Source organism: Podarcis vaucheri (genome assembly GCF_965113315.1).
Source record: "Podarcis vaucheri genome assembly, chromosome: 3".
NCBI lineage: Eukaryota > Metazoa > Chordata > Lepidosauria > Squamata > Lacertidae > Podarcis > Podarcis vaucheri.
This window is the reverse complement of record NC_138761.1, coordinates 126,650,067-126,677,834: the sequence shown is the minus strand read 5'-3', so window position 1 is coordinate 126,677,834 and position 27,768 is coordinate 126,650,067. Positions and strand designations below refer to the sequence as shown.

The following is a 27,768-nucleotide window of genomic DNA, read 5'->3' as shown; positions in this document are numbered from 1 at the left end:
TACTGGACACAAACACAGTTTAATACATTGCTTTACACCCCAAATTCACAGTACATAGCGGCTGGCACACAGACAAAAGTGTTTGGTTCTTGTGGATCATAGCAATGGTAAAATAACAATTTAGCAAATGATGTGATTTAAAATAATTTGCTGGTTTTTCCTTTTAGTATCAGAATATCAGTTTGTAAAGGGTTGAAAATGTGGATGTGATCAGCAAAGATCATCACATAACCAATCCTAGGTGCTGGAATTTCTACCCTGGACAGCACCCCTTAGTGCGTGTCAATTATCCTCTCTGTATATGTTTCAATCCACCTCTCCACCATAAAGACGCATGGCCTTCAGTCTTACGTAAAACACAAAATGGATTTGGGACCCAATTTGCTTATGTTTGATTTGAGACATAGGAGGCAAAACCTATCTATTGCATTTGAGAAATGTTACAAAACATGGCTTAAGCAAGATGTGTGACTTAATATTTCGACTGAAAAGCTTCCTTGTCCAGCATGAACTCTGCAAATCTCTGCTGAAGTTCTTTCTCTCGTTCCTGTTGCCGCTGAACATCTTCCTTTAGACACTGCAACAATAAAAATGGTCAGCTGATAAAAAGGCACCAGAAGTAGCAGAATGCAAATTATTATACGATCAGGGAGTCTCAGATTATGCAACACAAGCACACATCCCATAACGTACACATAGGAGCCTTTTCCCATGATGTACCTGCACATTTATGTTAGAGAAGCTCATGCAACTCTGTGGATAGGATCAATTGTTAAAAGAAAAAGAAAAAGAAAAAATAAAGACTCCTGATGACATGGTGATAAGCAACACAAAATCATCTAAATAAAATGGACTAAAGTAATATACTATTTTTTAATGCTGATTTTCTACTCTAGGGACGCGGGTGGCGCTGTGGGTAAAACCTCAGTGCCTAGGACATGCCAATCGCATGGTCGGCGGTTCGAATTCCCGCAGCGGGGTGTGCTCCTGTCGTTCGGTCCCAGCTCCTGCCCATCTAGCAGTTCGAAAGCACCCTTAAGTGCAAGTAGATAAATAGGTACCACTTTATAACGGGAAGGTAAACAGCATTTCCGTGTGCTGCGCTGGTGCAGGCTCGCCAGAGCAGCTTCGTCACACTGGCCACGTGACCCAGAAGTGTCTCCGGACAGCGCTGGCCCCCGGCCTCTTATGCGAGATGGGCGCGCAACCCTAGAGTCTGTCAAGACTGGCCCGTACGGGCAGGGGTACCTTTACCTTTAATATACTATTTTTTAAATGCTGATTTCCTACTCTACTTTTTTTTTTTTAATTAATGGATGCAGCAACCTCTAATAAAATTACATGACTTAACACAACTTTTGCCACCTTCCTTCTTTCTAGATGGCCAACAGAATTTCATGACTTTACCTCTAATCTCCTAGGAATAGCAGCATCTTCATGTTTCTTTAATTCCTCGAATGTGCGCAATTCAAGATGAGCTTGTTCAATTTGATCCCACAAGTCATTTAATTGCTTTATGAGCCCCATCGCTCGAGACTGATAACCACCAAGCAATATCTTCAGTTTTTTCTCCATCTTGGCAGCCCTCTTAGCTTCTGTAGTCATGTGACCTCTGTTAATCTATTGAAGAAATACAGCCTGCATATTATTCACGGAGCAAAACTGTGCTAACAGTTACATTTCTGAAATGTATTCTGTCATGAGCTGTGGAGCTGTAATTCAGGAACAGAAGAAATGTTACACTATAAAACATTTTGCCTCCAGTACAGGAAAGTATAAACAAAGACTTTTCTGTTACACTGGAGCAGAGGTCAGCCACCTTTTTCAGCTGTGGGCTGGTCCACCGTCCCTCAGACCATGTGGTGGGCTGGACTATATTTTTGGGGGAAAATATGAACAAATTCCTATGTCCCACAAATAACCCAGAGATACATTTTAAATAAAAGAACAAATTCTACTCATGTAAAAACACACTGATTCCCAGACCGCCTGCGGGCCGGATTTAGGTGGTGATTGGGCCGCATCCGGCCTACGAGCCATAGGTTGCCTAGCCCTGGTGGATCTGTTAGGGAGACAGGTTTGGGTTTAAGGAGTTTGGATGTAAGGCTCTCAGGAGTTTGAGAAGTGACACACAGCAGACAGCAGAGGCACAAAACAACAGCAAGGGGGAAACAGAAGGCGGCACTGGGTGGGTAGCTGAAAACCATAAACACAAGACGGAAATGCTGGGTACATCCTTCAGGGAGCTGAGGTTCCCTCAAGGCAGAATGGTTGCTACTTGTGAGTCTGCTTGAAATTGCATCCACAGGTCACTGCTTCACACAGCAAGCAAGTAGCATACAGTTGCTTGCCAAATGGGTGGGATGCTCCCTTACGGTCTTCTGAATAGCGCTGCAAAAGAAGCCCTTTTAATGCCACCAGTTGATCAAACATGATCAAAGAGGGACCAGGAGAGGTATTCAGCATCTTTATTAAAATGGCACATGGACTTGCTTCTATTTAAAGGCTATTTTTATGGGAAAGCATTGTGCAAAACATATCAAGTAATTGATAAAAATTAAGTATTTCAGAAATTAAATAACATTTGGATATTAAAATACTATGGTAAGCCACAGTTAGAAGAGTATATTTAATATTTCCTTTTTTATTCTTCATTGGAGCTGCACACTGCAACTAATATACCACCAATTTTTTGACAGTACAGTACATTTTCCACTATGCTATTTTTTCCTATTTTGTAAAATTAAAAAATATATTGTTTCATAAAAGTAGTGTCATCATGAATGAATACAATTCAAAACAAACTGGGCAACTGGAATGGATACAGTACCAGAGAAACCTAAAATCTAAAGTAAAATTAACTTTTTCAGATCACTCACTCTATGAAGGACATTTTCTTACATACACAACTCTTCAGGCATGCTTAATTAGTATTTTAACAGTTTTGCTGTGGGCCTAAATTTTGTTTCATAAAATTTGAATAATGTTAGCAAAGTATATGCAACTACGTTGCCATCTCTCAAAATATTTACAAGTATTTCAATAAGAAAAATCTCCAAGTAAATCTTTGAATTTCTCTAATTATCACATTTATAATTGCTAAACCATTGAATATAACTTTTCAACCATTTACTTTTTAAATTTATGAATATTTCAGTTCAACTACTTTTGGCTGTTAGAAAAACTGTTGAGGTATTTACATAGCCTGTAAAATTAGCATAGTAGCTTTGTTTACTGAATATGTCAGAAAAGGGCAGTGGAAAAATTTCCAGTTCTGGAACACTCACATCACTTAACTGCTGAATCCTCTTTGGCAATTATAATTTGACCACTTTAAACTGGTCGATTAAATGCTGCAACTGTAGCTTTACTCCCTGATCACTGTAAACACCTTTTTCCACTGGAAACATTGGAAATTTTGGGGAATGCCTAAAAAAACCTCTCCTGCAAAATATGCAGTATGAGGAATTTTTATTTAAGACAATCTACAGCCTTAGGAAATGATAATCACACCACTGAATCAAAGCTGAAAGGGACCTCAAGAGGCAGTCTAATGCATTCTTCTCCAGACACGGGAAATTTACAACTGAAGCCAGGGAGCATGGTGGATAAAGTGATGCAGGCATTCCCCTGTTCCTGGTTTGGCAGCCCTAGTCATTTCCACAATGAGACAGAAAAGGAAATCAGATTACAGATACTCAGAGTTCCTCTAGGGACCACGAACAACTGGGAGAGGCCTACCAGATGTCCACAGGCCTTGTGTGTGCAACATGCCCTACAAAAATACTTTCATACTTGTCTGACTGGTCAAGCCATATTTATGGTTATAAACTGCAGCAATTTAAATAGAGCTTTTCATTTAAACAGTGGACAAAATATGAACAAAACTGAGTAGTTCAGCGCAAGACATTTTTACTAACTTCTTATTCCATTTAGATAGCCAGCACCTCCAGGGAATTTCTGGACACTAAAGGAATCAGAGAATTGGAAGGGACACTGGAAGGTGCGAATGCATTTGCGAAAAGGTGTTGTACAACACTGAACAGCCTGCAAACTTTAAATAATCTAAAAATAATAAATACTTCCAAGTGTGAGAGGAATAAGCAAGAGGAAACTGAAAGATGGTACTTCCTGTGATCAGTCATTTCCTCCTCCTGTCTGAGATAAGGTGAGGCTCTTCCCTGAAACAGAACCTTTGTGGTTCTTTCAAAAACATACCACTAAGACCTTCCCTAGAGAGATGGGAAGCATTCAAATTTTTACACTCTCACACACAGAATCCATGTCTATCTATATTACAGTCCTACATTGATGCCACAGTAGTTTTGCCTTTTGCTCCTCAACTGCCTCTGTCTAGGTAGTTGCCTTGGTGTAGCCTTGCAATGGCCTGGGGCCACACCAAGGGACCACCAAGCAGGCTGCCTGGGAGAGCAAGTTGCTTTTTGGTGTTAGTGTAGACAGGTACAAGCCAAAAGCTATTTATTGACTAGGCCAATATTCAATACTGAGATGCTCTCCTGCCTTGGTGTTAAAATGAGGAGAGGGGAAAGGGAAGCAACACGTTACAGGAAATAGGTGGCGGTTTCCACAATGGGAAAGGTTAGAGCAAAGCAGGGATGGTACAACACTGAGGCAGAAAGGGACAAGAAAAACAACAGCAGAACTCTGAGTAGTGAGAAGGGAGAGTAGTTGTTCAAAAATAGTTTTAGCAAGAAATAGAAGAGAGAGGTACAACATAGAAGTCAAGATGTAAAATCTTACATGGGCACAAGGAAGCCTTTTCTACTTCCCTTCTTGCTCTACTCAAAAGTTCTCCTGTTGTTTAAATGGGTGTGCGTTCAGGGATGCAAAAGGGAAGCTCCAGGGGGCTAACATGGGGGGTGTGGGAGGGAACTGAGGAGCTGGTCCCAATACTTGATTTATAATGCTCTATTCGAAAATGCACTCTGAGACATTACTGCCTTTTGCTTACGAAGTGTACACTAATAGTTCCTTCTCTCTTCACTACTAAAGCCCTATCAAATCAAACCTATGCATGCTGTACTTATCCAAGCGGCAATATATTTCAAAGTGCATGGAATGGAGAAGTGACTGCATTTGGAATATTAAATGTAACTGTTTCAATTTGTCTGGCATTATAGATGCATGTTTTGAATATTTATAAGGTAAAGCATGCAACTGATATGATAAAACCCATCATAATAAAAATAAAAATATTTGGACATGGTCAATCAGTAGTATTGAATTTCTCTTGTAATGTTTGTAGAAAAACTGAATTCTAAGTTCTAAAATGGAAGAAAACAACATTTTCAAAGGACCTCCTTCCGACTGTACGAAAAAAAGTTTTCAACCAATATGCAGTATTCTAAAGTCAACCTTTCAATGAATAAGCTAATGGGTTGTATCCAACAAAATTATCCCTTGCACACAAGAGGCACCCCCCCCACCAGAACCCCCTCTGCTTCAGAGAGCTGAAAAAACCTCCAGAAACTGAGGGGGGCTCACGAGGGGAGGAGAGGGAAGGAAAGTTCCATTGTGCAAGTGGAAGTCGTTGCATGCAAGGGACAACTTTGTTGGATACAATCAAATGTCTTGAATAGCTTACAACTGAAATAAGGGCAGAATAATAAATAGGTAATTTAATAATAATAATCAAAAATTATTTATTTATACCCCACCCATCTGGCTGGGTTTCCCTACTCTGGACTGCTCCCAACAGATTAAAAACACAAGAAAACATCAAACATTAAAAACTTCCCTAAACAGGGCTGCCTTCGATTGTATTCTAAAAGTGAGATACTTGTTTATTTCCTTGACATCTGATGGGAGGGGGTTCCACAGGGCGGGTGCCACTACCAAGAAGGCCCTCTGCCTGGTTCCCTGTAACTTGGCTTCTCGCAGCGAGGGAACTGCCAGAAGGCCCTCGGCGCTGGACCTCAGTGTCCAGGTTGAACGATGGGGGTGGAGATGCTCCTTCAGGTATACGGGCCAAGGGCCGTTTAGGGCTTTAAAGGTCAGCACCAACACTTTGAATTGTGCTCGGAAACGTACTGGGAGCCAATGTAGGTCTTACAGGACCAGTGTTATATGATCTCGGCAGCCACTCCCAGTCACCAGTCTAGCTGCCGCATTCTGGATTAATTGTAGTTTCCGGGTCACCTTCAAAGGTAGCCCCACTTAGAGCGCATTGCAGTAGTCCAAGTGAGAGATACCTAGAGCATGCACCACTCTGGCCAGACAGTCTGTGGCCAGGGAGGGTCTCGGCCTGTGTACCAGATGGAGCTGGTAGACAGCTACCCTGGACACAGAATTGACCTACGCCTCCAAGCAGAGGCTTGACAACCATATGTCAGGAGTGCTCTGATGGTGTTTCCTGCTTGGCAGGGGGTTGGACTCGATGGCCCTTGTGGTCTCTTCCAACTCTATGATTCTATGATTCTATGATTCCATGGACAGCTGTGAGTCCAAAATGACTCCCAGGCTGCACACCTGCTCCTTCAGGGGTACACTTGCCCCATTCAGGACCAGGGAGTCCCCCACGCCCACCCACACCCTATCCCCCCAAAACAGTACTTCTGTCTTGTCAGGATTCAACCTCAATCTGTTAGCCACCATCCATCCTCCAACCACCTCCAGACACTCACACAGGACCTTCACTGCCTTCAATGGTTCTGATTTGAAAGAGAGGTAGAGCTGAGTTTCATCTGCATACTGATGAACACCCAGCCCAAACCCCCTGATGATTTCTCCCAGCGGCTTCATATAGATGTTAAAAAGCATGGGGGAGAGGACAGAACCCGGAGGCACCCCACAAGTGAGAGTCCAGGGGTATGAACACTCATCCCCACCACCACCACTTTCTGGATACAGCCCAAGAGGAAGGAGTGGAACCACTGTGTAACAGTGCCCCCAGCTCCTCTAGACGGTCCAGAAGGATGTCATGGTCAATGGTATCAAAGACTGCTGAGAGATCCAGATGATCTAGGAAACAGCTTTCACCTTTGTCCCTAGCCCGCCGGAGATCATCGACCAGCGTGGTCAAGGCAGTTTCAGTCCCATGATGAGGCCTGGATCCTGACTGGAAGGGATCCAAATGGTCCGCCTCCTCCAGGCATGCCTGCAGTTGTTCAGCATCCACCCGCTCAATCACCTTGCCCAAGAATGGAAGATTTGAGACTAGGTGATAGTTGGCCATATTGGCCAGGCCGAAAGATTCTTTTTTAAGAAGCGGTTTGATAACTGCCTCTTTCAGCGGGTCTGGGAAGGCTCCCTCACAGAGAGAAGAATTCACCACCCTGTGAAGTCCATTGCCAGTCCTTCCCGGCTCGCTTTTATGAGCCAGGATGGGCAAGGATCAAGGAGACAGATGGCTGGTTTCACTCGTCCAAGCAGCCTGTCCACATCCTTGGAGGTAACAGATTGGAATTGATCCCACGCAATTTGACTAGACAGGACTCTAGCACTCTCCCGCCCCGGCCTGCTCCCACGGTGGAGAATCCAGGCTTCCCCAGCATTGCATCCAAATCTCCTAAACAGTGAGAGAAATGGTGCTAGGGCTGCAGGGAGAAGTATGAAGCCACTACTATTAATTACATTTAAGGTCTCCGAGCAATTTACTTTTTCTTTAAAGGCATGTACACACAAACAAGCACCCTCCACCCTGAGCTGAACTCAACCGTACGTCTTTGGAAATGAAAAAAAAATAAGTAAAATTGTATACCGTGCATTTCTCATCACTCCAAGAATGATCTCACACAACTTACATTTAAACTTTAATAGGTAGCCTTCTCTGGACTTCTGCATGAAATGCAGTATTTATTTTAGCAATTTCATACACACACACACACACACACACACACACCCTTTTTTTGATGGTCTTTTGTGACATTGGCCAAATAGTGAATCCAGCTAAGATTATGGAATTTCTTCCCCAAATCCATATAATAGGCACTGCAGTCATATAAACAAAACAGTTTTGTCTTTTTAAAACAGAAAAAACACCATTTTAATCAGTCTTTTAATTGGTAGGGCTGCACAACAAGAGTATTTAAGGTACTATATCATCCCACTCAATAAAAATATTGAGCTGAAGTGTAAATAGGAAAGCGACTGACAGTTCATCCTTCCGTGTCATCTGAAGTATTCCACAGAGCAATGGTGCCTTCTGCTGGCCAACACGGAGTACAAGTTCATTCTAAGCCCAGCTCTTCTGCAGGAGTTGCCTTTCTTTTCTATTCTACACACAGCACTCCTACCCAAGGATGGGTCAATCAGGCCATCCTTTACGTTCCCCAAACATTCAGCTCCACATACCTGCCCAACAGTTCCCTTGCCTTTTGGGGTGAAACTGATGTAGCAAAGATGATCACCATGTAAAGTGTGAAGTAACTTTGAGATGGCACTAGTGCAGATAGTAAGCTTGTGTGACACAATGTATTGCACAGGGCTTGTAGGAATCCCCTTCTTGTACTGTACACTTGAATATATAAATATTTTACGTTAACATTGTGTTGCTCTGCCCAACTTTAAACTGACAAAATATTTTTAAAGTGTATGCTGTCAATTTACATTCAACATCCAGCTCCTCAGCACACAAACATAGAAGCCAGATTTGCCAAAACAGATATGAAACACTGGAATCCATTCACTGCATCCCCCAACCACGAAGCTTAGGCAGAAAGAACAACTACTACTCTCTTCCAGCTATCAGGAGGGCAAGTTGAGGCCCACCTCTAGTCACAAAACTGAGCTAAGTAGCCACAGGATGAGCATATCAGGATGGAGCGTATCAGGACACACTAGCATGACCAAGAAGCACCACTTCCTGTTTTTGGATTCAACTTGATTTATCCAGTATATGAATGGTGCCAATTAAGGCCATGTGTCACTAGACGTTTTTCTTTAAAAATATATTTATTTTTTCAGTTCTATAGAATTCCATTGAAATAGCAGTGCCCCTGCTTCCAAATTAGGGATAAAACACAAGACAGAACACACGGTATAATGTCAGATTAAGCCTGTTTCTCAAAAGGAAATGTATACCAACCTCAAGTCTCTTCTCTAGGGATTCAATTCTGTCTTTTTTACTGGCCAAGTTAGCTCGTGTGTAGCGATTCTGCCCAGGAAGGAACAACACCTGGCTGTAACATTCTTCCCACACTTGATTATAAGCTTCACTTGAAAGCTCTCCATGCCCCATTCCTTGCTTCACCACTTCCATTTCTTGGGCCAGGAGTTCTTCAGCCTGTTTGAAATGAGGAATTAGTTACAACTTCACCTTTCTTGCTGTTCTTGAACTATATATATATACAACAATTTACAGGGCAAACTTCTCCATCTGAAGAAAAGCATTTTCTATTGTTTGTGTCAACACATCTTACACAGTCACATAAAAAACATAAAACATCAGTGGCACTTTCCCCAGTTTTCACATTGCATTTGCTGTAGAGAATACAGTGGGACCTTGGTTCTCAAACACCTTGGTACTCAAATGCCGAAAACCTGGAAGTGTTGTCGAACTTTTTTCGGAAGCCGAACGTCCGATGCGGCTGTCGGCTATTGTTTCCAGGCCACCTGCACCAATCAGAAGCTGCGCCTTGGTTTTCGAACATTTCGGAAGTCAAACGGACTTCCGGAATGGATTAAGTTTGGCACTTTTGTTTTTGAGGTTTTTTCAGTTCATTTGTTTTGACTGTGGAAATGGATAAAAGCCCCCCATCCAAACAATGACTATCATCAGTGCAGGTAAGAAAAAAATATTTTTATTTTTATCATCTACGATACTTACTTATTTTATAGTACAGTACACTGATTATTGCTTTCATTTTATGGATCAATGGTCTCGTTAGATAGTAAAATTAATGTTAAATTGCTGTTTTAGGGGTTGTTTTTAAAAGTCTGGAACGGATCAATCCGTTTTGAATTTCTTTCTATGGGAAAGCGCACCTTGGTTTTGGAATTCTTTGGTTTTGGAACAGACTTCCGGAACAGATTAAGTTTGAGAACCAAGGTACCACTGTATACAAAATGAGTATACACACAACACCCCTTCTAATTCATTTTGTTGTTGTTTAAGTAAGCAGTCCATGTGTGTATTCATAAAGACACTTCCCACATAACAGCACCAACCTATGTGATTCTGGTCTTAGAACTGGTTCATAGAATTGTAAAGTTGGAAGGGACCTCAAGGGTCATCTAGTCCAAACAGATTCAAAACATTTTGGAATCGTGGGCCAATGTGAGGAAGATGAAAGAATGTTCTGTAGAACTCTGTTCAACTTCAAGCATTTGTTCTGTAGAACTTACATTATTTTATACTCAGAGTAGGGAGTAAAGAGTTCAGAATCCATGTGGATCTACACTACAAGGCAATTACATAAAGCCACCTTAAATCCAGATTGTGGAATTTTATGTGTAGGTATTCTGGGAACATATTCTAAGATATGCACTATTCATTTAGGGTGCCAGTTATTTCTGTAAAGCCTCACCCCAGTGAAGTAGGAATGCACTCAGTCCCTCGCACGCAATAAACATGGTCTTGTCACTGCACATTGCAGGGAAAGATCAGTAATGATAGATACAGCTACATTTTGGGCAGCTTGTCTGTCACTACCAATCTTCTCTCCCATTTTTAGCTGTGTTAAATGTAAATGTGAATTAATTATGGAGAACTCAAACTGTAACTACCAGGCTAAATATCAGGTGCTTGTGATCTACTGGGTCTTGGGCAGAGAGGTATAACATCAGGTGCACCACACCACATAGTTTTTTAGTTCCCTCTTTTCTAATAAAGAGAAACAGAGAGATTGGAGGGAAAGTGAGAACATGTTTAGACAGAGTCAGCATAGCACAGTGGCTAAAATGTTGGACTAGGACCAAGGAGACTTGACCATGAAGCTCCCTGAGTGACCTTGGACCAATCACTTGCTCTTTGCCTAACTAAAATGAAAGGTGAAAAGAACCATGTACACGGCGTGGAGGAAGAGCGGGATGTAAGTATGATCAACACACACCACAAATTTATATTGGTTCTATATCATTTGAACTGTAACTGCTTATCCCCTAAACCTCAGGGAATTGTAGCTTTGTGCCTGTGCTAAGAATTCTCTGTTAGAGATCTCTACCCCCCAGACACACAACTACTGTTCTCAAGGTTCCTTAGAAAAAATATCTGAAGCATGGACTTTCCACAAAAAAAGGAAGAGGAAGGAAGAGGCACACATATGCTTAAAAAAAACAAAACTAAAATGTGATCCCATTTTTCAAGTTGGAATTATAGTGGGCCCTGGGTTTAAAAAGACTGGTAATGATTGAGGTAAACCACCAGAATATAATTCATAAATTTCATCTAAAAAGATTCTAATTGCCATTCAGTGATGTCCTATCATAAATCTGGGTGTTAAGCAGAGAGAAGCTTACTGAAACACCATCAGTACTCCCAAAGCACTCCCAAAAGAAAGTTTTAGAAATTTTCCAATCAGCTTAAGAAAGAATAGAATTAGAAAGTTTAAACCTTGCAAAATGTAGTACTATGGTAGGCAGAGAACATAAACAATGCAGAGAAATACGATATATATATATATACCTTTTTGATGTCTTCCTTTGAGTATTTCTCATAAGGATTGTGTTCAAGATAAGACAGGTGTTCTGTGCTACCGGGTCCAAACCCTGGTACTTTCCCCTTTTTGCCTCCTGGGAGTTCTCCATAAGGGTGATGCACAAGGTCAAAATGAAGCATGGTAATCATCTCTTTCTTAATCAGCTCTTCACTCTTCTGTAAATCTGTTAGAGGTGGCTCTACATTTAAGGGTCTCAGGATTGTTTCATTTACCTAATCCAAAAAAAAAAAAACCAAAAAAGCCAGCCTTTTAAGAGCAGCCACTGCTGCTAGTCATGTAACACTACATATGTGATAATCAACTGTTGCATTACATTAAGAGGTGCTCGAGAGTGCCAAGACACACATTAAATCCACAGAATTTGACAAAATCAGAAAATAATGTGCTATTGTCTTTATTAATTTCATTTAGCACTATAACAGCTTGGCCAGCAACCGACTTTCTGGAATGGCTATTCTGAAAAGGAAGTGAGGGGTGGTGGACCAGTGCCCTGACCTACACTTCCTACTGGCCAGCAAATCCACGTGTCTTAAATGGCATTTACCCCACTTCTCGGGGGACAGACTTAGCTCCAGGCCTCCAGTTGCTAATACTGATACTGCAGCTTACAAATATTTATTATTCACCATTTTACTGCTAGCATTCCCTCCCCTCAGCTTTAAACTTATTTTATCTTCTTCAGAATTAGGAACAACTTACTTCAGAGGGTCTTGGCAAATCTTTCTGAACTGCTTTGTGCATCCGCTTTAGTGCCTTTATACGCTCCATTTCTCGAATACTCTAGAAAGATATTTAAGACATGAATTAGGTGAAGTTCATGGGAGAAGGACACAGTATGTTACACTGCTTTATAAATCTAATAATTCGTTCTACCTGCTTGCGAGCATCTGCATCAGCTGCATCCTCTATATATGTATCATCTGCATTATGATCTTCGAGTTCCTTTTCCGCATTTTCAGGTAGGACAATCTCAAAGTCATTCTTTGGAGCAGGAAGACCCATAAGTCCGAGACGCAAATTTTCACGGGATTCTCTTTCCTGTTGAATGTTAAAGTAATTTAATACACTAAATGTTCACTTTCCTAAAAACAGCAATAAAGCAAGCCGTCATTTTATTTTTAAGCCTGCCTGATGATTTCAACTACTTATGGACCAGCTTTGTGTCCTTCCTTTCACACTGGGCTCAGAGTTATGAAATGACTCAATTCTCAAAAGCAATGAAAGGTCTTGACAGGCAATCGTCAACAAGTCACTTTGGGATTTGAGGGCGGTCACTGCGATTGCTCCCGTCTATTTCTGTGACCACAGTGGCTGCAATCACAGAACTTGAGCTGCTGCCCAAATGATGTCTACAAACGTGTGCACCCACAAAAAGCCACAACTGCTTGCCTTGATGTGATCAAGTGCTTATTCTTAACTACAAATGCACTTCCTTAAATTAGAGAATACTTATATAATCTACGCTGTAAAACTGAACTGAGGAATTTGTTCTCCCGCCTCCACCCCCCCGGCAATGTTGTCAACTCCCAAAGTAGCTTGGTGGTGGTGGGGATTTAAGATTAGGAAAATGGGTGCAAGGAAAAAGAAACAGTTAAAATGTATCCCCTTTGCTTGTCACTACTCTAATCAAAACTAGAGCACCCATGCTTTAATTTTTTTAAAAAACAGCAACCAGGAAATCTAGTCAGTGCCCGTAATTATGTTTGTAAAGATTCAAATGAATTCATATTTGTTTTTGGAAGACATAATGGTGGTGGATGGATCCATCATCATTTCTGAGAGCCCCCACCTGTGAAATGCAATGGATAAAATTGTGGAAATGAAAATAATTTCCTACTTACTTACCATATGTTTTGTATAGGATGGATCACTGTAATCTGCCATTCCCTCCTCAGGATTAATATTTAGTTTATCACGCAAGGGAGTTCTCCCTGGAGTCACACCTACTACCGGCTTAGGAGTCATTCCACTATGAGGAGTCAGCCCTTCAGCTCCATGGGAAGGTGTCCTAGAAAAAAATTATTTGCTCCAATATGAGTGCGGTAGCACAATTTTTGTGCTCATCTTTAACTGTTTAAAGACTACCAGCCTACAAGTCCCAGTTTTCGATTTGGAATTTATTGTCAGCAATTCATCATGGAGAGGAACCTGGGAAATCTGGTGTCCAATACATGCACACCCACACCCCCTTATTAAAGTAAAAGAAAGCTCAAATGTATCTTTGCCCTTCCCCAGCAGCTCAAGTAGATGACTTACCTGAAGGGTGTGGAAAGCACTGTATTTGGCGTCTGAACAACTTGCCTCTGAGGTGTTACTCCAGTGAAGTCACTCTCATGGAGAGGGGTATTCAGACCACCTTTCAAGGGGGTATCAACATTTGTAAGAGCCATCAAATTCTGGGCTTCCTGCATAAGAAGATAGATAGATAGATAGATAGATAGATAGATAGATAGATAGATAGATGATAGATAGATAGATAGATAGATAGATAGATAGAATCATTTTCCAAACTAAAATTCTACAAATATATATATATCTCAACTAGGGGCTGCACTCCTGCTTGCTCCACTTGCTGCCCCCTGCCATTCCCCCCACATTAACTCCCTGGAGCTTCCCCTTCCCACTCCATGAAACCACTAAGCTCAACCCATTTCCAAAGTTATTTCTCTCTTCTATTCTACAGCCATGCTTTGCACCCATTTTCACCTTTGCTCCCATGTCCATGCCTCCTGCCTGCATCCTTTTGCACAGAACTCTTATAAACAAACCACTTCTGTGGTAACCTCCCAAATCTTTCTCTTCCAATACGTTTTCCTTCATCCTCACATTACTGAAATCTCTGCTGTTGTTTAAAAGAGCCACTTTCCCTCTTTGTTCTCACTAGACTGAAAACTTCTCCCATTCCTCAGCTACCTTACAAGAGCGATAAACAAGGCAGAGCCCTCAAATGCTTCATACCTGCTTTGTTCAATCTTCTGCTGTTGTTTTATACTGCCCCTTTCCCCCTTCTCCCTCTCATGCCATAGACACCCGTGTTGTGCGACCTGCCTTCTATTTTGCTCCCCTCCCCCATGACTTCATGCAAACACAGGATGGTGATGAGGCACTGCAAATGCTCTAAATGTGCAATGGCAGCCTTAAATTTTTATGTATATAGAAAGATATTCCAATGTCAAAAGATACTACCTATTGATGGGTAGGAGGAAAAATAAACCACTTTTTTCCTTCTGCAATTACCCACAAACCACCAATACCAATCCAATGAGTCAAGGTGCAATTTTCAAAAAGGAACCAAATGTTGCTCAAATATCAACTAACAAAATTGGATGAAAAGTTAGTATTTTGCTTCTTTCAAGTCAAGAATACCAATTCCATTTAGTCATATTGAATATCTAGTATAATGGACTGATAAAAATGTCTTCCACTGACATCCTGGGCTTTGTTCCTCTTGCAGGTAGGAGAAAGGATGGCTTGTTCAAGTTGAAACAAAAGTCTATCTTTGAGCTTCATCTGCCATCTAGTCTTCCTGCTATGCAGCCACCCGCAAGCTATGTTCCAAGCAGGGGCTGGTAGCTCCCCATTCCCAACAAGCCATGCAACACAACGGAGCAGAGGTGGAAGATTGATGACTTACTTCACTTAACTACAAATAAAATACGAAGCTGCAAAGGATACCAGTGCAATGTTAAAATGAAACCGTATTTAGGCTTTACCTGTAGAATCCTGTCCTGTGCTGCCGGCGTTTTAGGTGTTCTAAGAGCAATGCTATTGTTGGTAACGTTGTATTCTGACAGGAGTGTGCTGGATGCCGAGTTTGTGATCCCAGATTCCTCTGCTGTTTGACGTGCAATCTCACTTGCTTGGCCAACTTTAACTACTTCTTCAAGTTCTGTATCTGAAATCTTAAGAAGAGGAGATAAATCCATACATCGCAACGAGTATGACAGGATTCCTAATAAACTGAGAAACACCCAACAATGAAAAGTTGTCTTAACATCAGAAACACTGGCTGTTAAAACAGTGCCATAGGGACTGCCCTTAGTCAATATACCAACAGGAAAAAGGCAGTTGCTTCAACTGGTCAAGCCTACAACTTAACTGGGGAAAGTGGTACAACCTTTGCTAGTTTTGCAGTGCTAAAAGCATTTCCTGCAAAACGATGTGTCTGGCACAATGAAATAGTGCTAAAAAGGATGGTGCTTCCAAGAAGAATATGCAAATGAATGGATATAAAGCTACCCTGAGAGACTCTCGCACTGCAAATCTGGGATATGAAAAGGGGGCTAAAAAGTAGGAGTCCATGGGCAACATGCATCGGGAGGGGGGGAATGCAGATTATATATGCACATTTGAGCCTTAATTTCTGAAAAGCCTCATGATTTGGGCACATCACATGCATCTGCAGTGACTTAAACAAATCACAAGGCGGTGACAGGAACAAGCAACTTACCTGAGGAGCTGGAAGCACCAGCTTGCTTCTTTTTTTTGTGAATTCTGACACACCACTAGTCTGAAGAATTGCTGAAGGTAAATCAGACTCTTTTTTCCGTTTCAGCTGTTGCCTATCTTTCTTTCGCTCTCTTCCTTCCTTTTCCCTATTAAAACAGAAGTGCCTCAATTAAGTACCAATGATTGATAATTCAATAAATAGTTCAGAAAGGCGTGGGGTGCTTTATCTATTGCACAAGTCGAGGTTTTTAAAGTCACATCATATTGACAGATGAATAAAGTTTTGTTGTTATTTGCAAGACAACTGTATTAATTTGAAGAGAAAAGTGGCATCAGGGTGGTGAATAACAAAATAAAAACTTTTAGAATCAATAAAGATCCATCACTAAAATGGCTGGTTTCTCAAGAAGATTTTAAACAACTTGAAAAGCTTGTTGGCATAAAAAGCCTTCTGGACACCTGAAAGCCAAAGTGAGGATGCCTGCTGAAAGTGATCCACAGGATGCAACCGATAACATTACATGCCAGACTTGTGGCTGAGGCCAGTTGGGCCTCTGAAGCACAGAAAACAACCAGTACTCTGCTGCTTGTAGCATTTTATTGTCTCTGAAGTTATGCTTTTATTACATTTTTATTCCTTTCTATTGTACAGCACCTTGATAAATTATTTCATAAGATGTCTAATAAAGGGTAATATCGTTAGCTATACTCAAGGTAGACACACTGAATTCCATTGACTGAAGTTACAAAAGTGCACTGATTTCAATGGCTCTACCGTCTACTCCCACGTTTAACTCAGCAGGATATCAGCCATGACAAAAAAAAATCTTGGTGTATCTGTCCAAGAATGCTTAATTTATTGATTAAATTTGGTCTTTCATAATTATCCTTGCCATTTATCCTAGAGGCCTCCATCATGTCATTCTTGCAAGCCTTAAAAATACATGTTAATCAGATTCCTTCTATGAGGTTTTAGGATTAGTTGTCAAGGCTATGTCACCTTACTTATTTAAAATTAAATCTTACTTCTTCTTTTTACCAACAGAGACTCCAGTAACACCAATATTGTCTCAAATCAATATAGTTAATGGTCCAACAGACATCACAAATAGGACTGCAGATAGAGGACCTCTAGGAATTTTTAGATGGTAAAAAGGAGATGACATATGCCCATCAGTTAAAGAACCATGACTTTTTGCTGTACCACTCTCAGAGATAAGGAGCAGATCTGTGTGAATTATACACTAATGCCTCTGTTTAGAACCAATAATTCTGTGCTACATTTAAAATATTCTTGATGCAAGATTTGGATTTTGTTGCATGACAACAATTCCTAAATTAAAGGGAAAATGGGAGCAGAGCAATCAAAAAAATTAGGAACAGAACAATATTACTGTCCAAGCCACCAAAGTGTCTTCCTTTACCAGCTCCAACTTAAGTTTTCAAACAGCCAACAGAGAAGCGCTACATATTTTAATGATTTTCATTCCACAAAAACAATAGTTAGAAACTCAGGTTACCTATTAAAAAAGCTAAGACATTCAAATTCTAAGTCTTGTAAGAATTCACAAAAAGTAAAGATAAGCAACAGTACACAAATGGATGGAATGTGTCATAGCACATACTGTTGGCAACATTTTACAAGAATTTGCTCTGTGTCCGTTTTGCCCCATTTAAACGTAACTTTTCAGTCAAGAACCAACTTACGATCTCAGCTCCCCATCCAAGTCTTGTTGCCTTAACTTCCTAAAATCTGCATCCAGGGCCTGGTAGTTTTCTTCTGATGTGTCATAAAAACCTGCAGCAGGTTTCTTCTCAAATGGGATTTCTGCATTGTAGTCTACTCCCCTTTTCTTCTTTCTTTTCTTCTGGATCTCAATCCCTGCAGCTCGAAGTTCTCTCCTCTTCTGGAGGGCAGCAAGGCGCCTGCAAAGGTGTGATAGTTTAACACAAATCTGAACAGCTGTTATTAGCTTTGAAAAACAGGCCACTTCTAGAGGAAGCATTAACTGTGGTGTACTGCGTAAAATGTTTGCAGTCCATACTGAAAATTAGTTCCACACGAGACATCAGTTTTGAGTCATGAGATCAAAGTCTCAAAAGGCTTTAACACAAAGTTTCAAGGATCTGCTTGATTTTACTTCTGCTGCTGCCAGATTGCAGAGCGGGGGCAGAGGAAGAGAAGAATCTTCCTTGAACTCCAAATCTGTCAATTTAACAAATCATCCCGAGTTTCTGGACTTCTCATAAAGAATGCCTGAAAATTCAGAAATTATTAAGAAAGGTGCATGGTTTGCAAGCAATTAAAACAGCTTCTTGTTTATTTCTTACATCTGAATCCAAACCTTACACTTCAGGCTTTTATCCTCGCAACTCTGCAAAACTGGTCAGATTGAGAAATATTTACTTGCACCAAACCATACCTTGAGCTTCGCCAATGCTGAATTGAACCTGGATTTCACCCATCAAAGCTCAGCATTTTAGCTGCTTAAAGTTTATTATTTATAGTCATTTTAATACTTAGAACAGGTAACTAACAGCATCAATAAAACCTGGTGACTCGGGTCATTAATAAAAGGGGAGAGGAAAATAGGTGGGAAACACAGGAGCACTGCATTGAGATTCAAGATCCCATCTCAATCTTAGCCCAATATTTATTTATTTATTTTCCCAACATTAGACTCCAACAGATAGAAAACAAACCATGTGCCAAGCACGGCAGTTATCATCTTAAGGAGAGATGCAGAGTCTGACAGTGTTTGTGCAAATCAATTAGGGGTTGCAAGGAGTAGAATTAACCATTCTGCTGCTATCTTATGGCAAGACAGCTATTCCATCCCTTGGAGAAGCGTCCTGCCTCGACTGGAGCTCTGCCAATTAACAGTTTTAGCTGAGTCAAGTAATACCTAGCTTCTTCCAGCTGCTTCTCTCTTGCTTTCCTTTTGGCTTTCTTTCCCTGAGTGTTAGCCAACCGAGCTCTAGCTTCAGAAAGCATCTCCAGTTCATCTGCAAAAGGAATGTACACAGTTCACACACTCTCATTTACACCTTGCTCTATGAAATAGGTAAGAATGAAATGCTTCTCAGAAGTAGGAAAATCTGTATGTTAACAGATCCCAGGTCACTTCTGCCTTTTCTGAATGTGTTCAAAACATGATTTAGGCCAACAGGAGTCTCTATTGTTATCGCTTGTACGAATACAAGAAAAAAAAATTCTATTTCTATAGATTTTTAAAAAGTGTAATCAACAAGTTTCTTTCTATATTACTGAGGTTTCAATCCAATGCACACATATTGTTAAAATGATGGACCGTGTCCACCAACAGTTTGTATATTATGACTTTTTCTTTAACATGATAGCAATAAAATTTATTTCTTCCTATCAAACTGGAGTCACTTCAAAGTTAATTAATTAATTCGCAGGCAGAACTTTAAGGGGGATCCTTTGGAAAAACCTCCAGCCTGCAGACCTCATCCAGTCTGCAATACCTCTTTACGTGCCCCTCAGCACTCTCCTTAAGACTTGCCCTTTGTCACTTGGCCCTTTTACCAAGTTTCACTCTGCAGTGAACTAGCCATGCGGTCAAATATCTCTTCCTGTGAGGCCCGTTTACTTCATTCCCCAAGAAGCGGAAATGAAACAAATGATTGGCCTGCTACATTCAATCTCTGAAAAGGAATGCCTTCTCAGCACACACGAGGGATCTGGCCATGCGCAGCTTTAGTCTGTGAGCTAGAAAAGGGGAACTCTTTTTCTTTGCAAAGATGAAACACAAGCCCAGCTCTATTCATGTGTGCATGGTGTGTCTGTGTTTGTGAGAGACAAATAATGTGATGTATGCTAACAGAATTCTGTGCTTGGGGGAAGATTCTTCAGCCTTGCAATAGCTGACTGAAACCATAAAACAATTGATGGGCTAATGAAGGAAAGTCACAAAAGGAAAGAATTGTGCTACATAATGAATGTGTCAAAGGATGGAGTGGGGGGAAATTCATAAAACTGTTTCAAGCATACCCTCATCCATATCAATAGGGTCTGGCCTGGCTGGCTTGGTTTCTGGGTTTGGGTCAATTTCTCCGGGTTTAAGTTTTCGAGGATCATCAGCCGTTTCTTCCTCATTGTCTCTTTGAGCAGCCTTATCCCTGAAAAGATAACATGTAGAACAAGTGCAAAAATATGAAGCAAATATATACCAATATAAGACATTGAATGGACTTAAGTTATCCATATCTATTGATATCAGCGGTTTTCCTCTCAGTATGACTTAGTTGGATACAAACCAAAGCCAATACAACCAACACAAAGAAAATCAGGAGCTATCAACATGGTGCCCACCAGTACTTCCTATGGCACAACCGAAAAGCCTCAGTAAACATCCCCTCAAAAATCCAGAATACAGTTCCTGCTCACCCCTAAATGCCAGAACTGGACAATCTGATGAGGCTTTGTGTGCCCATTTCCACGAAACAGTCCCCATTACAGAGGAAACCCACCCAATACCAGCTAGAATCTCAAAGGATAAAGGCTGCAATTATGCCGGCTTATGCCTACTACACTTGGTCAATAAGTTGGACCTGGTTATATTAAATGGCCGCACAGAGGGGGAGAAGGTCGGAGAATTCACATTTATATCTAACAATGGCGCCTCCACAATTGATTATATAATTGTGTCGTATGATCTTCAAAACAAAGTTCTGGAATGCAAAGTGGAGGAGCGCTTAGACAGTGATCATCTGCCATTAAGTGCACTTGTAGCTGCGGGAAAGGATTTATCCTGCGCTGAAAAAATCGAGCATTCGAGCCCTACAGCTTTGGAGTTCAGATATTCGCGCATTAGATGGACAGATGAACTGCATAAGGAAATTTCAAGTAAGCTATGCTCAAAGGAATTCCTCGATAAGAGAGAAAACCTCATAACTTCCTCAAGCCATGAATTAAAGATAAATTTATTTCAGGAGCTAATTTTACTCCTTCAAGATCCCCTGAAGGAAAAAAGGAACAGGCCAAGTAGGCAATCCTCAGTATATAAAAACTCCAAACCCTGGTTCGATCAAGAATGTCAGGATATGAAGCTAAATTTGCTGAAAAAATACAAGAATTATAGATCTGCTAATTTACCCCAACTCCCCACGGGCTGGGTTGAAGATAAACGGAATTATAAAATTTTGATCAAAAACAAAAAACTCCTGGCACAGAAAAGAGAATGGAAATGCCTAATAGATGCATCCAGAGAGAGAGATTCAGCCACCTTCTGGAGACTGGTAGCAAATGGAGTGCGACCTACTTCCTCAGAAGTGGAGTATACTATACCTGTAGGGACTTGGGAGGCATTTTTTCAATCTTCATATTCAGCTCTGCCTTTGACACAGCCACTAATACAGTGTGCGGCAGGTGATGAGTGGCCTCCGGTGTCGGTTGCGGAGGTTAGGAGGCTTATTCAGGCACTCAAATACAGGAAAGCCCCGGGAGCAGATAACATCTCTCCTGAACTTCTCAAAGCCAATATTGACTGGTGGGCCCCAGTCCTTGCCACCCTTTTCACCAGCATAGATCAAACAGCAATAATACCAGAGGACTGGGGATTGGCAATCATCGTTCCCATATTCAAGAAAGGCTGTAAACTTGATCCAGCCAATTACAGACCAATCAGTCTCTTAAGCATCATCAGCAAACTTTATGCAACTCACTTACGTGAAAAGTTTGCGGACTGGCTGGAACAGGAGCACATCCTAAAGGAAGCCCAGGCTGGTTTCAGGGCACATAGATCAACTCTAGACCAAGGACTGGTATTGCAACATCTAGTGGAGAAATACACCTCAAAGAAAGGAGGCTCTCTCTATGTAGCCTTTATAGATTTCAAATCAGCCTTCGACTCGATATCCCGGCACAGACTTTGGGAAAAACTAAATGTCACAAACATCGATAGACGTCTTTTGCTTCTTATCCGTAGACTACATGAAAATACTCGGATCCGTGTTAGATGCGACCGTTATGGGAACCTATCAAAGGAAATCCAAAGTTCCCATGGTGTCAAGCAAGGCTGTGTTCTTGCCCCTATTCTTTTTAACTTCTATATAAACTCCTTAGTCGGAAAGATGGAGGAAGCAAGTACTCATTCCCCAAATCTAAATAATACACCAATCCCGGTCCTTTTGTACGCGGATGATGCGGCACTTATTTCCTTCTCTTGTGTGGGTCTAAGAAAACTTTTACGAGCTCTTACAGAGTACTGCGAAGTTGAACACCTAATAATAAACTACACCAAATCAAAAATTATGGTGTTCTCCAAGAGAAAACTCCGACATAAATGGAAAATTAATAACCAACCTATTGAGCAAGTAACATCTTTTAGATATCTTGGAATAATTTTTGATGAGAAGGGATCTTGGTGCCATCAGATTAAGAATTCCATTGTAAATGCGCAAAGATCTTCCAGAGCTATCATAAGATTCTTTTACAGAAAAGGAGGTCAATATGTTCCCGCTGCCTCCCAGGTCTTTGTTGCAAAAATACTTCCACAATTGACCTATGGCACCCAGATATTTAATTGTCAAAAACTCAAGTCCCTGGAATCTGTACAAACTAAATTCTATCGTTCCCTACTAGGGTTACCTACCTGTGTCTCTAACACTGCCGTTAGGCTGGAGGTTGGCCAACTCCCTATTAATGCCAGGATATGGATCCTGAAGATTCACTTCTGGCTAAAACTCATATTTTTCCCAGTGGGAGTGGCTCCATTGACTCTACTAGACCCGTTCCAGTCTAAATGGAGATTGTCGCTCTATGAAAAACTGAGGGGCCTGGGGCTTTCCTCACAAGAACTTATAGCCTCAGGCTTTGAAAAGGCTAAAATGATGGTGAGCCAGCGAATAAGAGATGTAGAGCTTCAGGACCATATGAGCAAGATAGATAAATATCCAGCTATCCAAGATTATGGAAAAGGGTTTAACCTAACCCCATATTTGATGGACCTACAAATTGCAAAATATAGGCGGGCGTTTACCCTTACTAGATTTGATGTATTGCCATCTGCCTTACTAAAGGGCAGATACGAGGGCATACCCTATGCTGAACGAGTTTGCCCATGTGGTCTGAAGGAGGTGGAAACGGCTTCACACGTGCTGTTACACTGCGACCTTTACGGGGATATCAGGTTACTGTTTATCTCCCCTATCGTTCAGAAATTTCCAGGTCGATCTGAATCTCAGCGGCTGAAAATTCTACTAGGAGATAAAAACCCAGTAACATTGAAAGTGGCCAAGTTTTCTGCGGCCGCGATCAAGCGGAGGGCATTAGCTGTAAAAAAGTAAAAGATCTGACCCCCGGATAAGCCCCCCCCTTTTTTAAGCCCATACATATACTGTAGTGCATATATGAGTATGTATATGTGTGTGTGTGTGGGTGTGTGAGTATATGTGTATTGTTTTTATGTATAACTTTACAACTTTTAACTGACACCATCATTCCCTTGTAAACTATTGCTGCCTTTTATGTTTCCTTTTTTTTTTTTCCCTTTCTTCTGGTCTATGACCGTAATAAATTTATTCATTCATTCATTCATTCATTCATTCCTGCTCACCCACCCACTCCTATACTGAGCACAACCTCCTTAAACATGTTCACATTTCATGGATGCCAGGACTGAACACCCATCTTTCCATCTGTTCTGAACAGAAGAGAGGTGCAGAGAGTTTGTGAGTGTGCAGGTGACTTATACAGTCACTTTCTTACTTCATTGATGGGGCAGGCATTTTGTGATGCCCTATCTTTTTCTGCTTTTTAAGAGATGGCAGCAATAGGTCATGCCCCACAGCTGTCATTTTGAGTTTGCTGCCCATATTTGTGTTTGATGCTGTACACAGAATGGAAGATGGCAGGATCCCCAAGGACGTGCTCCACGGGGAGCAGGCTTCCAGTACCAGGCCCGCTGACAGACCAAAGATGTCTGCAAGCATGACATGAAGGCTGGCTACATTAATCCCTTCATATGGGAATCCCTTACAGATTATCAGAGTGTCTGGAGACAGAAAGTCAAGTCATGCATCTACAGCAGTGACCAGATGAGGAATGACTGCTGGAGGAGTGCAGAGAGCACACTATGGTGCATCTGCAGCAGCACAACAGGACACCTTCATCTGCCCCAGCTGCAACAAAAAATGTCTCTCCTGTATCGGTCTCTACAGCCACAGCAAGCACTTTAACCCTATAACGGGTTGACTTCACCCCCAAAGGTACACTCCTCAATTGTCTCTGGATGCAAACAACAACTCTTAAACACCTAAAAGCTTTCTTCAGAAATCCTGAGTTAGTTCTGTAACTAGGTCTCTCAATATCAAAAACTAACTTCATTATAGAGCAGAATTACTCACAGGAGAAATTCATAGTGTTCCAAGCACTGGGCAGCTGTTCTCCCAATAATTGGTGCGATTGTCCTCCACTGGGTTGGCATAAGTTTGGCCAAATGCAACAACTTCTCCTCTTCTTCTCGTGACCATTCTGTTTTCTTGATACTTGGGTCCAGCCACTCATACCTTGTTCAAAATAATAAAAATGAGAATTCTTTCAAGATACTGTTAACATGATTAAACACCTATAAATTAGCTCCACAGAGGATTTCACATAGCCTTTCTTGAATCTTCTATAGTATATAGATAGATACATAAAGAAAATGAACAGTCCCAATTTTGCCAACTTTATTTCTCATAATTACTGCATCTATAAAGGTAATATATAGGCTACTTTCAAAGTATGAACTGTAATCTACACTGAAAAACTAACATGGCCCAGGCAAATTAAAAAATGCCCTAAGCCAGAGGTTTCCAACCTTTTTGAGTCCACGGCTCCCTTAACCAACTACCCGTATTTTTTTGCTCCATAAGACGCACCTGACCATAAGACCTAGTTTTTAGAGGAAGAAAACAAGAAGAAAAAAATTCTGTGCAGGGCATGTAAGCGGCTCTCGCTTTAAAGCAAGCAAAGCTAGAGCCGCTTACATGGCTTCTGTCCCGCTTTGCGCAGCTCTCACTTTGCTTACCCATCCCTCCTCCCGCCTCGCTGTAAAGCACGGCAATGCCGGAGCAAGAAGAGGAGGGGGAGACACCAGGACAGGTGCTTTGCTTGCTTTCCAGCGAGGCGAGAGGAGCCATGGCTCCGGCTGCGGAGGCATCCCGCAGCTCACGACTGCAGCCGCCGCCGAAGGATCCCTCTGCTGTGCAGTGCATTCGCTCCATAAGACACACAGACATTTCCCCTTACTTTTAGGAGGGGGGAAAATGTGTCTTATGGAGCGAAAAATATGGTACATTCTTTCTGCAGCACCCCTGTGGGGCTCAGGAGTCCAGTTATGTCACCCCTTGCCTGCAGACCTGGCAGCCTCACACACTTTTTCGAACACCCTCCCTAGTGGAGTGTTACCTCAGCATCCTTTTCTCTCCCCCTGGGGAGGGACGGAAAGAGGGACAGAGGCCACTGTTGCCCACAGGACCCCTGACCATCATTCAAGGCACCCCAGGGTGCCATGGCACAATGGCTAAAAATCACTGACCTAAGCAGTCATATATCAGTTGATATGACAAAATTAGGATACACCTGACAACACATTACATACTTGTGCTTACTCTCCCCCAAACTATAATATGAGCTGGAAAGTTACACTTGAAATTTGTTTGATAATGTAGCTGAACTCTGTAAGCTCCATCTTACAAAATACACAACTTAAAAAAGCCACTCTTGTAAGAAGAATATCAAAGAATGTAAGCAGCTAAATGTAAAGCACGAATCATTATTAATGCAGGAAAATTTATCTCACTTGGATTTCACTTAGCCTCTGGATATATTTGTGTGATCCTTCTCTGCACAGAAACAATTACTGTACACAAATTTACTTATTTTGATTGCAGAATTAGGATGTCTGTGGAGTATTGTGCAGGAATTTCTGACACAGACAATATGTAGTCCCCACTTCACCTGCCTTGACTTGACAAACTCTCAAGACGTTTCCCAATAACAACGTATCAAAATTCCCCCATAGGTTATTTTCTGGTACCTACCATCTGGCTTTGCACTGCTTTGCTGATTTTCTGTGTAATAAAGAGGCAATACGAGACCATTGGTTTTTGCCATATTTCATTACAGCTGCTTTAAGAATTTCATCCTTAAAACGAAAAGAGAATAAAAGTGTATTAGTCATTACCACAATACCCTATGCAAAAAAAGGCAAGGCAAGACAAGCTTTTTTCATCCCAACAATGATGCTAAAAGAATGCATCCCAGGGGAAAAACCTTTACTGCTGCTACTAGAGTAGGCACACCTCACTCAGGTTGAGTAAGAGAATTCCATCACAACACTGCACAAACAGCTAAAGATAAGATAAACTCCAGTATTGGAGGGTTTTATTGAAGACTAATGACAGTGCGTCCAGGAACTGCACACATGGTTTTAGTATGTCAAAGCCTGCAAAACTGACTAAAGCATAGGAAGAATAGAAAGTTGTGTTTTAAATGTCTCCTGAGTGCCATAGCCTGCTTACTATGACTACAACCACAAGCAGAAGGTTCATGCACTTATCTGTGCCTACAAATATGGGGCTCGTTTAGGATGTTGTTGTTTAGTCGTCTTAGTCGTGTTTGACTCTCCGTGATGCCATGAACCAGAGCATGCCTTGGAAACTCTCACTTTCTTCTCAAAGCTTCTCCTTTTTTATGTCCATGGAGTTTTCTTGGCAAAATACTGGAGTGGCTTGCCAGTTCCTTCTCCATGTTTAGGATGCACACACACTATTTCTCCCCAGCTAGAGGACTTCATGTAACAGCTTCTCATTCTGGGTATGGAGAGGTTTAAAAGGCAATAGTGCCATCCTGTATATCAGATATGGGAACCTTTGGCTCCCCAGATGTTGAACTGCAACTGCCGTCAGCTGCAACAAGCCTGATCACCAGCCCGGGGTGATGGGAGTTGCAGTTCGGCAACATCTGAAAAGCCAAACGTTCGCTATACCTGTCACATGCCTTAAAAGCTGATCCCCAGCCATCCCCACCCAGTTCTTTCTACCTTTTGACAAAGTCATTTTAAATTGCTACCAAGCACTCCAGGACCCCAGGGTGAAGGGCAGGCATCCAAACGAAACAGTGGAAAGCAAAATCCAACAAAGGGAAAGTCTTGCCCGCCAAGCCCAAATAGAAACTTTTCATTCTGGGGCGCTAAGTTCCAGCGGGAGGAGGGGCGTGCCCTCAGCAAGAGGAGAAAAAGTGGGTGGCAGGCTGCTACAGACACGAACATGTATTATTATTTATTGATCGGACAAGACTGTGCCTCTTGCAACCTTGGCATTGCTTCCTACTTTTTAAACAATGTTATTTTTTAAATGTTTATTAGGCGCCATCGCCTCCTACGCAGAGACAGAGAGCGAGCGCTGCTGGTGCGCAGGCGCCGTAGCCCACTTGGCGCAGGCGCACCGCTCTCCTCCCGCTCGCCTCAGAGGGGCCTCCGGAGAGCGAAGGGACGGCGGCACTCGGGGCGGGGGGGGGCGAGGGGAGCTGCGCTACCTACCTCCGTGTTTCGCCACACGCCCCCCTTGATCATGATCCGCGGCATCTTGGCGGCGGGAGGGGAAACGGCAGCCGGCGGCGAGGAAGAGGCGCGTCAGGTCGCGAGCGCGAGGCGGGTGCAGGAGGGCACTGCGCAGGCGCAGCCTTGGACTA

At 41.9% G+C, this 27,768-nt stretch overlaps 1 protein-coding gene across 1 annotated transcript; it reads right to left on the bottom strand.

Moving 5' to 3' along the window:
• CDC5L (cell division cycle 5 like) lies at positions 1–27,768 on the bottom strand. The gene is made up of 16 exons (XM_082215757.1): positions 27,617–27,768; positions 26,118–26,221; positions 24,438–24,599; positions 20,083–20,210; positions 18,974–19,073; positions 17,775–17,993; positions 16,069–16,213; positions 15,332–15,520; positions 13,875–14,023; positions 13,464–13,626; positions 12,492–12,656; positions 12,318–12,398; positions 11,585–11,830; positions 9,047–9,244; positions 1,408–1,620; positions 1–577 (listed from the first exon to the last, which is right to left on the bottom strand). The coding sequence occupies exons 1-16, from the start codon at positions 27,659–27,661 to the stop codon at positions 473–475; spliced, it is 2,412 nt and encodes an 803-aa protein (XP_082071883.1). The 5' UTR covers positions 27,662–27,768; the 3' UTR covers positions 1–472.